The 16,449-nt window shown below is 41.9% G+C and overlaps 1 protein-coding gene across 1 annotated transcript; it reads left to right on the forward strand.

Moving 5' to 3' along the window:
* Positions 1 to 7,324: 7,324 nt before the first annotated feature.
* Positions 7,325 to 12,610, forward strand: bcl6ab (BCL6A transcription repressor b). The gene is made up of 9 exons (XM_012916438.5): positions 7,325 to 7,424; positions 8,941 to 9,112; positions 9,259 to 9,480; positions 9,571 to 10,377; positions 10,483 to 10,610; positions 10,729 to 10,896; positions 11,044 to 11,174; positions 11,275 to 11,412; positions 11,613 to 12,610. The coding sequence occupies exons 1-9, from the start codon at positions 7,394 to 7,396 to the stop codon at positions 11,754 to 11,756; spliced, it is 1,941 nt and encodes a 646-aa protein (XP_012771892.2). The 5' UTR covers positions 7,325 to 7,393; the 3' UTR covers positions 11,757 to 12,610.
* Positions 12,611 to 16,449: the final 3,839 nt, after the last annotated feature.

The following is a 16,449-nucleotide window of genomic DNA, read 5'->3' on the forward strand; positions in this document are numbered from 1 at the left end:
GAATATCAATGGTACTGAAAGTAGCTGTAGATAATATTACATATGTGAGATGATTAGGGTTAACTTTTTCTCTAATTATTAAAATTTGATTTGTTTATTTTAAAGGGATGGTTGGCTCAACAGACTTTTGTCAGCCTGGCTACAGTGCTGAAGAGAAACCTGAGGTTATTTTCTTCAATCAGTGATGAATAGTAAAATGTTCTGGCTTTGCGGAGGACTTTCTTATAAAGCAACAAACTATTTCTCCAGGCTAAATGATGATCCTCTAAATTTGTGACAAGCCATTTCCTCTTCAGCTTACGAGTCATCTGCTTTAGGCTATGTGTTTGAGAATTATACCACAGAGTCAGGTACTTCTGATTTGAGGCCTTAGTTTTCACAGGAGCTACAGTATCCAAAGTCGTACGTAGTGAGGAGGTAAAATTATTAACAAGATGATCGACCTCTGTTGGAGTAGCGTTCAGGTTAAAGCTAAACTACTCTGAGTATTTACTTTCTCAGCAATTATCTTACATGTTATTGTCAGGCAGTTATATCACCCAGCTTTGGAAATAAAAAAAAAGTTTCATAACTGCAAATTTTTCACCTTTGGGAGCTGCCCATTAAATAAACGTCCCCTCCTCTTGTCCTGTCTCTAGAGGGAGCCTAATTGTTTAAGTGAAAGACATCGTTCCTCATTCATTTTCCTCATCCAAATTTTCCTAACCGCCCTATTGTCAATGTTTTCAAAGCAAAACTGCCGGTGAGGCACTTAGGTTCACATAAAAAAAACCCTTCCCTCCCTCTCCCACACACGCAACCTTCCACGCACACACGGACACTCACAAGTGCGCGCACACACACACAGCCACACACTGAAATGCACATACACCACCTCTTGTTTCTGTGCAGCCCTTCCCCCCCGTCATCCTCCCAGAGGCTTTGCTGTAAAACAACAGGGGAATCAGCCACACTGACACCGTGTACTCTGGTACTTTTCCACAGATAACAGGCACTGAGAAGCAGAGTGTTGCAATCTGTGTTTATATTGACTCGGTGCATTTATTGCCTCGCATTCCATATCAAGGTAGACTGTGTTCAGCTATGACTTCATTGAAGCTGCTTTGTTCTTTTACTGACTATAAATTCAAATCAAATCAAATCAAATCACTTTTTTATTGTCACATCACATGTGCAGGCACACTGGCACAGCACATGCGAGTGAAATTCTTGTGTGCGAGCCCCACAAGCAACAGAGATGTGCAAACACAACAACACAAACGAGCAAAATACAAGAATGGCCAACCTGAAACTAATAAATATATGTACAATATATAATAGTGTATGCATTTCTGGATGTGTATACTAAATATTTTCCTACGTGTGTGTGTGTGTGTGTGTGTGTGTGTGTGTGTGTGTGTGTGTGTGTGTGTGTATACACATTTTTACAAATTAAATAGTAAAAAAATAAAATAAAATAATAATAATAATAATAATAATAAAATATATAAAATATACAGAGTTGAATATGTGCAAAACAAGTGGCATTTATATACAGTGTGGAGTGCTACTGGCTACTGATCAACGTCTGCAGTTTTCCACTCAGTGTGTCACTACAAACACCTTCATTTAGACGGTGCTTGCTCAGAATAGGGCTACAAAATAATTCAAAACAATGAAAATAAATTAAAGATTTCAAAGATAAGGACAGAAGAGGACAGCTTGATAATCACTCTGGGCAGTGTGTGCTGTCCTCAAAGTGATAGTACTCTGCATACACCGTAGTCATGTGCAAAACAAATGCCCCTGGCCTTTTTAAACATAGTTCAGCAAGCAAACACTTGTCCACAGTATTCGTACATAAAGTAAATACACTCAAAGAAATGCCAAAGGAAATTAGAATTTTGATATAGTTTTTAAGGGCATTTTTAAAGGGTCTTTAGGGCCTTTAGTAAAACAGTTTTGGATGTTTTGAGTTGGACGAGAGGTTTAAAAAAACCTCCATATTGTTTATAAAAAATTTTCCGCTTTGAAGACAATTGAGTGAAGTGTGGGAAGATTTCATGCAACTAAAAATTTGACCAGGGCTGTCTGCAACTACAGGGAAGCACACAGCAAAAGATGCAAAAGAGAAGTCTCTAGAACTTCTTGCAGCCGTTGGTGTCAAAGTGCATTTGCCTGCAGATATCAAGAGTTTGACCTGCATGCCAGGCGTGCCACGAGTCATGAGAAAACTTTTTTAACTACAAACTTTAGAGCAAAATGAACACGAGAATACGAACGTAACAAGCAAAGAGGCAAAATTTGCTTATGGGATGCTATTCACAGCAAGTGCTTTACAATACACAGCATTGTGTTTATGAAATCCAAAAATTAAACAGGGACTAAGAGCAGGCTTTTTTGGATTTTAGTAACATTTTCTGGAGTGATGAGTCACTAGGCAGTAGGCAGTTTCTCGGGAGAAGGCTCTCATATCAACTATGTATTTTATGGTCTGGGCTTGGTTTGAACCTGGGATGTTCGCCAGCTTGCATTCAACTTATCTGTTATTTCTGTAGTATGCAACATAACTGCTTAGAAAAAATGCACGTTGAACATAAGCAATGACGTGGACCTTCTTACGTGATAATGATAATGAACAGTCGCAAATTCACCAAGAGGAGGGTTAGGTAACAGTGCAGTCAAAGCCACATTCAATTGCCACTGAAATGTGGAGACATTGTGAACAGATAGCAGATGGAAGAAAACCCCCAAACATTTCAGCGAGCCAATAACGAGGAGTGGTGGACAAGATATTTCGCTAGATTCTGTCTCCAAAGAAGTGCTTCACTTTTTGTTCTCAGAGATAAATCTGACATTGTTGATGTTTCTATTGAATAAATTATGGAAAAAAGCCAGTTTCTCCTGTGTCCACCATTGTGCCCTTTCACTCAGGCACTGTTTCAACAATTCCCATGAGACGCCCTTATTTTTCCACATGACTTTAATGCACAGAGGTGGGGAAAGGTCATCATCTTTATTTACAATCGTTTTAACCACTTACAACTGAGGATGCATTTTTGGCTTAGCTCAACAAAGCCACCATTCATGAATCCCCTCCAAGCGTTTAATTCGAGGTTGGACCACGAGGAACACGACTCACTGTCCTCGAATGACCCGAGTCCAACGACATGTTCCAAATAACGCGATTTATACTTTTGCCGGTGTTGAAGAACATTGCGAAATTGGCCTGTTTGCAGTCGCTCTCAGAAACTCTTTGTGCAGTGTTGCCTCTAAATGGATCTCAATGTTAATGATTGGTTACAGTTAATTAACTTGGGTGATGTAACATATGTTGCCTTGTTTGTAAATTCATTACTGATCCGATGCTCAAGTGAACTGAGATAGAACAGCAATGCTCTGAATTCCTTTCAATGCTCAAATTATCTGTGCACCTGTAAACAACGACAAAAAGCTCCAGCTTTGGCCAACATGAAACGAGGTTGGGCACAGTTACAATAACCAAAACAAAAATAAAAGCAAAACTAAGCAGGGACTTTTTAAAAGATTCTGTCACCACCTCCTCATAAAAGTTGACAGAAACGGACAAAATATTGCCAATCTGATTCCAATTCAGTCTACAAAGTTTGTTTCTTCTTACTGCTGCAACAGGTGGTTTTATCATTCAAAACTTACATGCATGCCAAAGTGCTGCCTGCTCAAATCAGGCTCTTTCATGTTTTTATTTTTGCTTTATTTAAATAAAAAGAAAAGGACTTGAATTATTAATCCTCCTTCTAAAGTTGGATGAATGTTTTTTAGGTGTCTGTCTTGTTTATTTTCACCTGAAACTATCAGCCACTCTCTTTCAATTTATTACCTGAAAGTACAAATTTACAGGATACTCCCAGAAAAATATGACCCGTTCTGTAAACTGCTGGCTTCTCCTTATCTTTACGGGACAACACGTTATTAGCAGCTTGGCCCAGTTTACTCAGTGCACCTGGGTCTCTTGAAGTTCAGTCATTTTCACGCATACCACCAGCACTTTAAATATGTACTTGTCAGTAAGTCTCTGCAGAGTGCATGAAAGCAGCTCAAAGGTCACTGTGCTTGGACTTTATGTGTTCAGTGTTGCATGGTTTGTTTGCAGCGCGCACTTCGAGAGCTGCTGGAAAGTAGCATTAAGATTTGTGCTGTTCTTCTAACAGTCAAGAATTTCTATGCCTCTTTGCTTCACCGTAGACAAATTTAACAACAAATTTGATCATTTTGAGGTTTTGTTTTTTTGTTTTGTTTTTTTTTACAAACCAAAAAACCACCAATAGAAAAAAGGCTCATTGTGTTGCAGACACTGATCTTGCAAGACTTTGTTCACTTGTGCATGCAACAGCCCAAATTCAAGTGCATGTGGTTAGTTCAACAGAAGTGAATGCTTCCCCCTAGCCCCACATGTCAGAATCAGAGTCATATTTTATTGACGTGACCCTTGATCCCTGGCAGGCAACCATGTACCTGGATCATGTTTGGGGACAGACATGTTGATATCCTTCTGCGTCTAGGCCCTGGGTCAGTGGAGTTCATGTAGATGGGTGGGGAGGGGTGCTTGTTAGCGCACAGCCTCTTTAACCGGTCAAGCAGGAGAGAAGAACAGCAACAATTTTGTTCCGGAGGCTGGCTGACTGGCTAAACCTGTGAAGTTGTGTTCATGACGTGCACGACATTCTTTAGTTGGACCCTGAGGAGAACCTGAGAAAGCAGTCAGTTTGAGTATTGTTTCCCACTGCATTCAACAAATGCATGTAATCAGAAACATGTTTCTTAACCAACTGATAACGTGCTGATATCAGTTTATGTGTCATAATTATTACTACTTAGCCCTTGAGAACAGTTACATATGTTCTGCGGTTTCAGAAAACAAGCACACTGATACTAATAAGGATGTGATCGGACACGGCTCTGAGGATACAAATTTACAAACGAAAGCTTTTGTTACTAACTCTGAAAGATGTGGACATGGACGCTGCACCTGATATAAGCTGACTAATCGTATCTGTGCAACCTCTTCTTGCCTGCAAGTAAACAACCGAACCAGGAAATCCGATGTCTTTTTTTGTGTGTTTTTTTTCTCCTGCCAACGCGAGTGACTCTACAGAGATTGGTCTGTCATTCATTCAAAGGATGTGAAGACGAACAACCCACAGAAACTTGCACCTAAAGATAACCACTGGGGGAAAAACATCGACAGTGAAAACAACTAGAAATAGAGCACTTTGTTGCCATAGCCACCTGATGAGCTTTAATTTAGAAACACTAAACTGCAGAGGAGAGACTGAAAAAAAAAATCAGTCTGACAATTTATTGTTTCTGTTTTGCATTGTTAGTTGTGTTTTAGAAGCATTTTTCATTTAACAATATAAGATTGGTCATATGTGACATTAAAAGAAAATAAACAATCAGTTAAAATGTACTACATGTAAAATGTGGCTTTGATGATGTTTTCTGCACCATTTACTTTGGATTTGCTGGCAGCTAGTTTATCAAGCTGAAGTGTTTTAATACCTATGCAAACAGAGCAGTGCTGACACTGGACGTACGGTAAAAGTGACTGAAGGTGTGGATAATAAAAGTGGAATATGGCCATTCTGGGAAGCACTATTTCCTAATAGTAAGACGGTCCTTTGTTTGAATCCACCAGCTAACCTTCCCTCTCTGTGTGTCTGTGAAGGTTCTCAGTCATCCAGGTCATCGTACTCAAAGGAGCTTGCAAAGAAAAGCGTCTGGACTTCTTTAAGTTGCTTGAAGACGTTTCACCTCTCATCCGAGAAGCTTCTTCAGTTCTAAGGTCAAATGGTGGAGAGTCCCAGATATAAACCTAGTGGGAGTGACCCCCCACAGAGGGACAAAGGGACCCCCTGATGATATACATGCAAACTCTGTGCAGAGTTTGCATGTATATCCTGTTGTTGCAAGAGAGAGAACCTGTGCGGGTTCTCTCTGTACTTCCTCCCACATGAATGTTAGATTAATTGATGATTTTGAACTGACAGTAATTGTGAATGGCTGTCTGGCTCTATGTTGTAATCGTGTGACAGACTTGTGACCTGTGTAGGGTTGATGGTGTTTTCATTCAAGAAGGAATGAGTACAACTCAAAGTTCATGCACTATGTTATTTATATAATATCCTTCTCCCTACATCCCAGATGAAGTTTAATGCTCGGGGAGAAATGCGATATTTGTTGGTGTGAACAGGTTAGAAAGCAGATTATTGTGTACATATAATCCCGAGCTCTCACTAATAAGTAAACTATCTCCGCACCTAAAGGAGGACAAAAACAATAACAAATATCTGGTACAAGGAAGCAGATAATGAGTTGCAGATTGCACTGAGTTAATCGGGGGTGAGCCATTAGTGAAGTGCATGTGCATCTAGGAACATGCCATAAACTTTACCGCAGTCTGTTCATAATTTTCATACCGTGACGTTAATATCTTCAGACTTTCAAAACAGTTCAGGACCTATTCAGGAACTTTGTTGCACAATAATTATCAATTAGTTCAAGATCTGTTGACTCATCGATTAGTCCCCGGGGTGTTCTGAGTGTAAACCAGATTAAAATGCAGCTGCTGATGGTGAGACAGGAAGTGGTTGGAACACAGACGAGTGTATCTCAGCCTTGTGGAGAGTTGAGGGCTGTACACATGCACATGCATCGCTTTAGACAGCCCATGTGTGACACTAAAGTAGGCCTTTATAGTAGGCAGTGTTTGTGCGATTCTTCACACAAAATGTGTGTATGATGTGAGATCGCGTTTTGGTTATGATCTCTAACACATGAACAAATAATCAGTAGAACTTTTCTACTAGATCAAAAGAAAATGCTTCAGTTTGAAGTGATCTTAATCGAGTTTAACCAGCGATGGAAAGGCATTTTTAGGGCAAGCCGAGTGTGAAATGAAACCCACGTGTTAAAAACAACAACAAAACAAACAAGTAAGCCGCTATTAGCGTTTGAATTATTTGGGTGTGAGATGACATCTAAACTCTTCTTAGGCGTATGGGAGGGTTTTAGAGCTACAGCAGGCGCTCATGTTCCCCTCGGTATTTATAACTCGGTCAGCTGACCTTGTACTTGGACTGATCCACTTCGCGGGGGATGCGAAGTCAGACGGGAAATAAAAAAACACATTAAAAATTGCGATTTTTGACACGGGCTTTAATAACCCCACAGCTGTGTTTTAATCCCGGCGTTTATTGATCAAATGTCGGTTACTCCCCGCAGTGCTGCGGGCCCACGGCTGAAAGGCCGCCGGCGGCGGAGAGCAGCTCCTCCGCTGCTCGGAGGATGGTACGGCCCTGTGTTGAAATTCCGAGAACTGAGCCGCTCTGTTTCTTAGAACTGGATTCTCAGAACTGGATTCTCAGAACTAGTGATGCACAGAGTTTCGAGGAAACTTCTACAAGGTGACTTTTTTTCCCTTCCTATTTTCTCAGCATTACCCTCAGAAGTGTAGAGAAGTAGCAGATGCTCGTGTGGCTTCCTCGCCTCTATGTCTTTCTTTCTCCTTTAATTTCTGTGCCACTTATTTTCATTATTGCGAAGGTTTTATGGCTCCGTTAGCCAGGAGTGAAGTAAACGATGTGAGCCGTGGTAGCTGTTCAGATGGGATAGTTAGTAAAGACGGTCTTAAACTTTCCTTTTATGTGTTTATTCCAGCTCACGAGGCCTGTTTGTCTTATTGTGTTATTATTTATTATTATTTTAAAAAAGCTGTTTAGTTGATACCACCCTTTCACATGATCGAGGTTACATATCAACCGGGAAACAGTGGCGCAACAGGACCGGTCGGACTAGTTCAGTCAACATCTAGATTTCCTCTGCGTATTTCTTTTGTCGACACTATTTTCACTTGTTTAATTGTGCCCTTCAAACTGAGCCGACTACTTTTTTTGATCTTTGATTCGTAAACCATCAGTTCTAACTCCGCAATCGGTGTTTAAACACAATGAAAACATATTACGAAACTTCGCGACAGCCCTTCGGACATGACAGCTGAGTAGTATTTCCATACTTGACAGGGCTCGCGCTGACCTGCTCGGCTTTAACGCACAGCAGCGAGATTACTCAGCCGCCACTCCTTGAAATCACATCCTACGAAATCATGCCGCCTCGGTTTAGTCTGAAACTGCGAAGGTTTAGAAACAACTGTTTGGGTGGGGTGAGGGGGAGTGAATGTTAATGGGTTAAAGGAGATGAATTGCAGTTAAATCGGGGAACAGGAAACCTCTCTGTGCGCGCTGGCAACCTAATCTGAGCAGCCGGGACGGAATGTGCTCAACGTCAAACGCGCTCACGGACTGTGGGCTGCCAGCAGATAGTTTGCTGTGTTTGTCCACACGCTGTGCCGCTGCAGCGGAAAGACGAGACGAGTTAAACACTTGCGACACGGACACACTAAGTCACCGGTTTTACTGTTTTATGTTTGCGCTTTATTTCCCGCGGTCAAGATTTGCTGCCACTTGACAGAAGCTTGTGTTGACATTGACCCAGTGAAGCAGTGCGGCTGTTTTCCATAATATGTTGAAATGCTGATTAGAGGTTGTACTCTGTAATATCACCGTCATATAGGCTCAATTATTGTCAGAGCAGGGCTGTAAAGGTTTAGTGAGCCTCCCTTATTTGCGTTTCTCTTTGCAATGGCGCCTCCTTTTGTCCTAACGTTGTTACTGTTTTGGTTTGAAGTTTGTTTTGAAGCTACGTGGCTCATACTGAACAGCAGCAGCATGTTTTGAACCAATTAAAATTTTCTGTCACTCCAGGTTTTTATTTGTGGAATAATTGAAACGTTCATACCAATAAAATCGTGTAACTGTATTTTCACCTTGTTTGTTTGTTTGTTTTTTCTTCCTACATTCAGCCCACAGTGGGTCAGTTGTAGAGTTTTCCATATTGATCACACCCTTTACAACTTTTGCACAGGTTATGACAGCATGGCCACGACTGCAGACGACTGCATTCAGTTCACACGCCATGCAGGCGACGTCCTGCTCAACTTCAACCGCCTGCGCAGCAGGAACATCCTCACCGATGTGTCCATACAGGTGGACGGACAGCTTTTCCGAGCTCACAAGGCCATCCTGGTGGCTTGCAGGTATACACTGTCAAAAGATCTGACTCGAGTTCACCAACACAAGACTATATATGTAACTACTATGTCATTATTTATAGTGAATAAGTTGGAATTGGGAAATTTGGTTTCGTAGCTCATACCAAACTATCTCTCTTTCTGTTTTACAGTGGCTTCTTTTATTCCGTGTTCATGGATCCTGAGAATGCAAACCTCAGTGCCATCAGCTTAGACCCCAAAGTAGACCCCAAGGCTTTCTCCATCCTTCTAGATTTCATGTACACATCCTGTCTGAACCTTAACGACACTGTGGTCGTGACCACCCTGAATACAGCCATCTACCTCCAGATGGAACACGTGGCCAACACTTGCCACAGATTCATTAAGTCCAGGTAAAAACCTAAAAAATAAATAAAAGAAAATGCCTTGTCTTGGGGGAAAAACTAAAGAGATCTGACTTAGAGATGAATGTGTTTTTACAGGAGCGTGCAGAGTGAAGAGATACAGAGGAACTCATTACATCTGGCTGAAGAAATCTCTGCTTTAAGGCCCGACTATGTAAACAACTGTACACCAAACATGCCCCTTCCTCACGAGTCCAGAGGCTACATGCCCAGTGTTTTCAGGGGGATCAACACGTCTGGCTCCTATCACGTCTATGGTGACGTCTGTATTGCTGCTGAGAAATTAGAAGGTTCTCCGAACATTAGATGCTCACTAGTACCCACCACCAACATGGCTCACAATGAGTCCAATGCCATTATCTCCCACTCACTCCCATCCCATGTCGGTTACCTCCCCAGTATCATCCGCCCGGCAGTAGCTCACAGCAGCTTTCAAGGACCTGTTCCTCCAATGGAGGAAGACAGCATTCAGCACCCACAAACCAACTGTGTAAGAACGTCCCCAGGCTTTAACAAAGGTGTCATTTGCAGCCCCCAGAGCCCCCTTAGATCTGACTGCCAGCCAAACTCACCCACTGAGTCGAGCAGCAGCAGAAATGCAAGCATGAGCCTCAAGTGGCAATCGGACTGCCCCAAAGATATGAAGGCCCGCAACTGGAAGAAGTACAAGTTCATCGTTATGAACCAGACTTCGGATGGGAATGAAAAGGAGGCTCAAGGAAACAACGCTAATGCTACCGGCGCCATGTCCCCTACACCAAGCCCTGGCAAGAGCAGTGAGGCAGGAGGACACAGCGATGCCCAGGCAGAAGAAGGAGCTGGTGACCATCAAGAAGAAAGTCCCAGGTCTCAGAGTGTGGACAGCACAAGCTGCAGCAGTGTCAGGTAAAAGTGCAGCTCACAGACAGATCTAATGTGAAATCAGCGCTTTATGACGTTAAGGAGCTTAAAGTAACTTCATACTAATGTTGCTCGTCTTCCTCATTGCAGCAACAACAGATGCTCCACATGTGGCTGCGACAGCCCTCAGTGTATGGAAGCAGGCCACCTGTCTCCTGACTCATACAGCAAAGATGACTCCACCAAGCTACACTCGGATTATTCCACCTCCAGCTGTGGTAAGAGGAACGCACAAATATTAAACTGTTAGCTTGTCTTTAAGCTCTAAGAAGCCTTTTGATCTGATTTTGTGTCATTGTTAGTCACATTTTCATTTATTTCTACTTCTTTTTGCAGAAAACAACAGTTACATCTGCAACGGGTGCGACTCAAAGTTCTCAGACGAAGATTCTCTCAAAGAGCACATGGCCCAGGTCCACAGCGACAAGCCATACAAGTGTGACTGCTGCCAGGCTGCCTTCCGCTACAAGGGCAACCTGGCCAGCCATAAGACTGTTCACACAGGTAAGAGTCACTGCAGGCTCTGCCTCATTTTCAGAACTCAAGGAAGGGAGTTGTTGTATTCAGAATCAGAATCAGAATCAGAAACTTTATTGTCATTGTCATGAGAACAACGAAATTAAGAATGGTCCTGCTTTCCTTAACCTCCAGGTGCAAAGCCATACCACTGCAACATCTGCGGAGCTCAGTTTAACCGGCCAGCCAATCTCAAGACTCATACTCGTATCCACTCTGGAGAAAAGCCATACAAGTGCGAAACGTGTGGGTCCCGATTCGTCCAGGTGAGGAGAAGAACCCCCCCCCAAAAAAAACCACCTTCTCATCTTTAGGAAAAATTTCAAGTGTAGCCTCATTATTAACATTAGTCATTTTCTCCCGCAGGTGGCCCACCTTCGTGCACATGTGTTAATTCACACGGGGGAGAAACCGTACCCTTGTGAGATCTGCGGAACGCACTTCCGTCACCTTCAGACACTCAAGAGCCACATGCGCATTCATACAGGAGAGAAGCCTTATCATGTAAGCTTCCTAATCACCCTCCCCTCTTTATCCAACGTGTCTGCTGGCTAAAAACAGAGTAATCCCATCATGCCGGTGATCCATATGCCTGTCAATAGTTATAATTCCTGACTGGTAATCCTCGAAAGAGCTAGCTGATATGAGCTGTCCATTTATAAACAGGGATTCTAAATAATGCTTTTATTTCTCCTTTACTTTAGTGTGAAAAATGTGACCTCCACTTCAGACACAAGAGTCAGCTGAGGCTTCACCTGCGACAGAAGCACGGGGCCGTCACTAACACCAAGGCTCAGTATCGCAGGTCTCCTGGCAACATCCTTACAGGCCTGGCGAACTCCTGCTGAGCGTGCTGCAGACCTTCATCTCCCCCCCCCCCCCCCAAAAAAAAAAACCCCAACTTTTTTCTTTCACCAGCCGGCATGCCGTCAAAAATTCTATTTTTTTTCTAAACACAACCAGGAATTTGTGTTGCCCTTTACGTATTTGTACGTGATGCACATACTTTATGTAAGTTCTTTGTGAATGTTTAACGACAGAATGTACTTTTTTTTTTTTTATGTGAATTTAAAATTTCTTTTTTGGCAAATCATTCAACACAGTGTCTGAATTGAAGGACAGCTCTCCTTTTCGTACACATTGAGAATCACTGTTACACTTGTGCTTCAGCTGTAGATATGACTTCGCCCGTTAATGTGGTCTTTTGCAGTCTTACGCTGTTATTTGTTTGTTTGCCAAGGCTTGCCTGTAAATAAGATAATATATATATTTTAAGATTGCCATCTGCTGGCAGAGTACGAATATATTTACATTTTTCTTAATGCAGTAAGCTTTACTGACTGTCAGTAACACCAGGAATTGTTGTTTTGTTGTGTCATAGGTTGTGGTACTTATTGCAATAAGCATAGCTCGTCAGTCATTTAAGCAAATGTTTTTATTGTATTGTACAGTTTCCCCTTTTCATTTCTGGTTTAATGTTGTTGTTTTGCACATGCACATGATGCTGTAATTCATATATTTTCTTACTTTTATTCACGTATTTCTACTTAACATGTCAAAAAAGCTTGTTAAAATCAGTTCTCAGCACTTGCATTCTTATTTATATATATTTTTTTATTTTTCTTGGCTGAATTCTTTTGCATTTGGTGCTGCATTGATCCGTTTTTCTCAGCAGGATCATTAAACTTTGATAATCTTTTTACCTTGTGTGTCATAGTTCAATCTGACTAACCAGTTGAATCATTAGTGCCTTACAGTCACACGTTTCTGCTAGCTGCTTTCTCTGACTGCCCATTAAGGCATTTTACTGTCAACAATACGACTGCTGCAGTGAACTGCTTCTGTGATGCATTTCCCGTTTCGCATTTGGTACTTTGCCCTGTTATTATGTGAAAGCATGTCAAGGTACTGTTTTTTTTGAAAGCTTCTGTTCTGTAATGTGTAGCTCTTTAAATGCAGACACCAGGACTCAAGCTAAAACACTCAGGAATATTAGTAATATGTAAGCAAATGTCTGTAACTACAGATTTTATTACAAACACAAAAATAAAATGTTTATTATATAGCACACAATGCAGCATTTGTTTTCATTATTTTTAAGAAACATGGTTCAAGCAATGAGTCATCCCAGCATTTAAAATTCATAACTGAATATTGTAGACATGGGAAATGTAGAGTATATATCAAACCTCATCTCTGGCTCTTACTTAGTCTTTGTTGTCAGCTTATATTTGTTTTAAAAAAAATTAGTGACGGAGGGAATCAGTTCCTATGAAGACCAATAATGCAATGGCTAAATGAAATGCTGAGATATGTATGTACATTTGAAGGTACATATTCTTCTTACTGACAGAGACGCACATGCTTTGATTACTACATCAGTTCAGTAAAAGATAAACAATTAAAAGACAAAGCTCCAGAAATATCACAGGACAAACGCTGCCAGCACCCTTTTCTATGTTTTTACTCAGTTAGTGAAATTCCAAACAATAACACAAACTAGTTTCTTTTTTTCTTTTCTTTTATTTACTTCATCAGCTTTTCTTTATGACATATTAAAACAGACATATTATGAAAATTGCACTTCACTGAGCATATACTGTGATGTTTGGCGCCACCTGCTGGTTTATTAGGATGGAAACGAGGAGCTGTGGCTTGTCTACAAACTACATCCAGTCAGATACATACACTGTTGGACAATGACACTTTTTTAAAAAATGTTTTGCATCTGTTCACTGTCACAAAGGTGGCATATAATTTTAAATAAAAGTGTAGACTTTCATCTTTAATCCAAGGGGTCTAATCAGGAATTACTATGAGGTGCCGTAAGGGACATTATTACTGAAACGCTCTCACACACACTACTGAAATTTTAGCTCTCACACACACTACTGAAACGCTCTCACACACACTACTGAAATTTTAGCTCTCACACACACTACTGAAACGCTCTCACACACACTACTGAAACGCTCTCACACACACTACTGTATGAGGTGCCGTAAGGGACATTATTACTGAAACGCTCTCACACACACTACTGAAACGCTCTCACACACACTACTGAAATTTTAGCTCTCACACACACAACTGAAACGCTCTCACACACACTACTGAAACGCTCTCACACACACTACTGAAACGCTCTCACACACACTACTGAAATTTTAGCTCTCACACACACTACTGAAACGCTCTCACACACACTACTGAAACGCTCTCACACACACAACTGAAATTTTAGCTCTCACACACACTACTGAAACGCTCTCACACACACTACTGAAACGCTCTCACACACACAACTGAAACGCTCTCACACACACTACTGAAATTTTAGCTCTCACACACACAACTGAAACGCTCTCACACACACTACTGAAACGCTCTCACACACACTACTGAAACGCTCTCACACACACAACTGAAACGCTCTCACACACACTACTGAAACGCTCTCACACACACTACTGAAACGCTCTCACACACACAACTGAAATTTTAGCTCTCACACACACAACTGAAACGCTCTCACACACACTACTGAAACGCTCTCACACACACTACTGAAACGCTCTCACACACACTACTGAAATTTTAGCTCTCACACACACTACTGAAACGCTCTCACACACACAACTGAAATTTTAGCTCTCACACACACTACTGAAACGCTCTCACACACACAACTGAAATTTTAGCTCTCACACACACTACTGAAACGCTCTCACACACACTACTGAAACGCTCTCACACACACAACTGAAACGCTCTCACACACACTACTGAAATTTTAGCTCTCACACACACAACTGAAACGCTCTCACACACACTACTGAAACGCTCTCACACACACTACTGAAACGCTCTCACACACACAACTGAAATTTTAGCTCTCACACACACTACTGAAACGCTCTCACACACACTACTGAAATTTTAGCTCTCACACACACAACTGAAACGCTCTCACACACACTACTGAAACGCTCTCACACACACACTACTGAAACGCTCTCACACACACTACTGAAATTTTAGCTCTCACACACACAACTGAAACGCTCTCACACACACAACTGAAACGCTCTCACACACACAACTGAAACGCTCTCACACACACTACTGAAACGCTCTCACACACACTACTGTATGAGGTGCCGTAAGGGACATTATTACTGAAACGCTCTCACACACACAACTGAAACGCTCTCACACACACTACTGAAACGCTCTCACACACACTACTGAAACGCTCTCACACACACTACTGTATGAGGTGCCGTAAGGGACATTATTACTGAAACGCTCTCACACACACTACTGAAACGCTCTCACACACACTACTGAAATTTTAGCTCTCACACACACAACTGAAACGCTCTCACACACACTACTGAAACGCTCTCACACACACTACTGAAACGCTCTCACACACACTACTGAAACGCTCTCACACACACTACTGAAATTTTAGCTCTCACACACACTACTGAAACGCTCTCACACACACTACTGAAACGCTCTCACACACACAACTGAAATTTTAGCTCTCACACACACTACTGAAACGCTCTCACACACACTACTGAAACGCTCTCACACACACAACTGAAACGCTCTCACACACACTACTGAAATTTTAGCTCTCACACACACTACTGAAATTTTAGCTCTCACACACACAACTGAAACGCTCTCACACACACAACTGAAACGCTCTCACACACACTACTGAAACGCTCTCACACACACTACTGAAACGCTCTCACACACACAACTGAAACGCTCTCACACACACTACTGAAACGCTCTCACACACACTACTGAAACGCTCTCACACACACTACTGAAACGCTCTCACACACACTACTGAAATTTTAGCTCTCACACACACTACTGAAACGCTCTCACACACACAACTGAAATTTTAGCTCTCACACACACAACTGAAACGCTCTCACACACACTACTGAAACGCTCTCACACACACTACTGAAACGCTCTCACACACACAACTGAAACGCTCTCACACACACTACTGAAATTTTAGCTCTCACACACACAACTGAAACGCTCTCACACACACTACTGAAACGCTCTCACACACACTACTGAAACGCTCTCACACACACAACTGAAATTTTAGCTCTCACACACACAACTGAAACGCTCTCACACACACTACTGAAACGCTCTCACACACACTACTGAAATTTTAGCTCTCACACACACAACTGAAACGCTCTCACACACACAACTGAAACGCTCTCACACACACAACTGAAACGCTCTCACACACACTACTGAAACGCTCTCACACACACAACTGAAACGCTCTCACACACACTACTGAAATTTTAGCTCTCACACACACTACTGAAACGCTCTCACACACACAACTGAAACGCTCTCACACACACTACTGAAACGCTCTCACACACACTACTGAAATTTTAGCTCTCACACACACTACTGAAACGCTCTCACACACACTACTGAAACGCTCTCACACACACCACTGAAACCAGAGGCATTTCT

Source organism: Maylandia zebra, linkage group LG18 (genome assembly GCF_041146795.1).
Source record: "Maylandia zebra isolate NMK-2024a linkage group LG18, Mzebra_GT3a, whole genome shotgun sequence".
In the NCBI taxonomy this organism is placed as follows: domain Eukaryota; kingdom Metazoa; phylum Chordata; class Actinopteri; order Cichliformes; family Cichlidae; genus Maylandia; species Maylandia zebra.

What these genes read in the sequence shown, in the direction of transcription:
- bcl6ab (XM_012916438.5), top strand. Translation starts at nt 7,394, where the DNA reads ATGCACAGAGTTTCGAGGAAACTTCTACAAG. An exon ending in TTCGAGGAAACTTCTACAAG is followed by an intron (nt 7,425 to 8,940) that starts GTGACTTTTTTT and finishes ACTTTTGCACAG; the next exon opens with GTTATGACAGCATGGCCACG. An exon ending in CACAGATTCATTAAGTCCAG is followed by an intron (nt 9,481 to 9,570) that starts GTAAAAACCTAA and finishes GTGTTTTTACAG; the next exon opens with GAGCGTGCAGAGTGAAGAGA.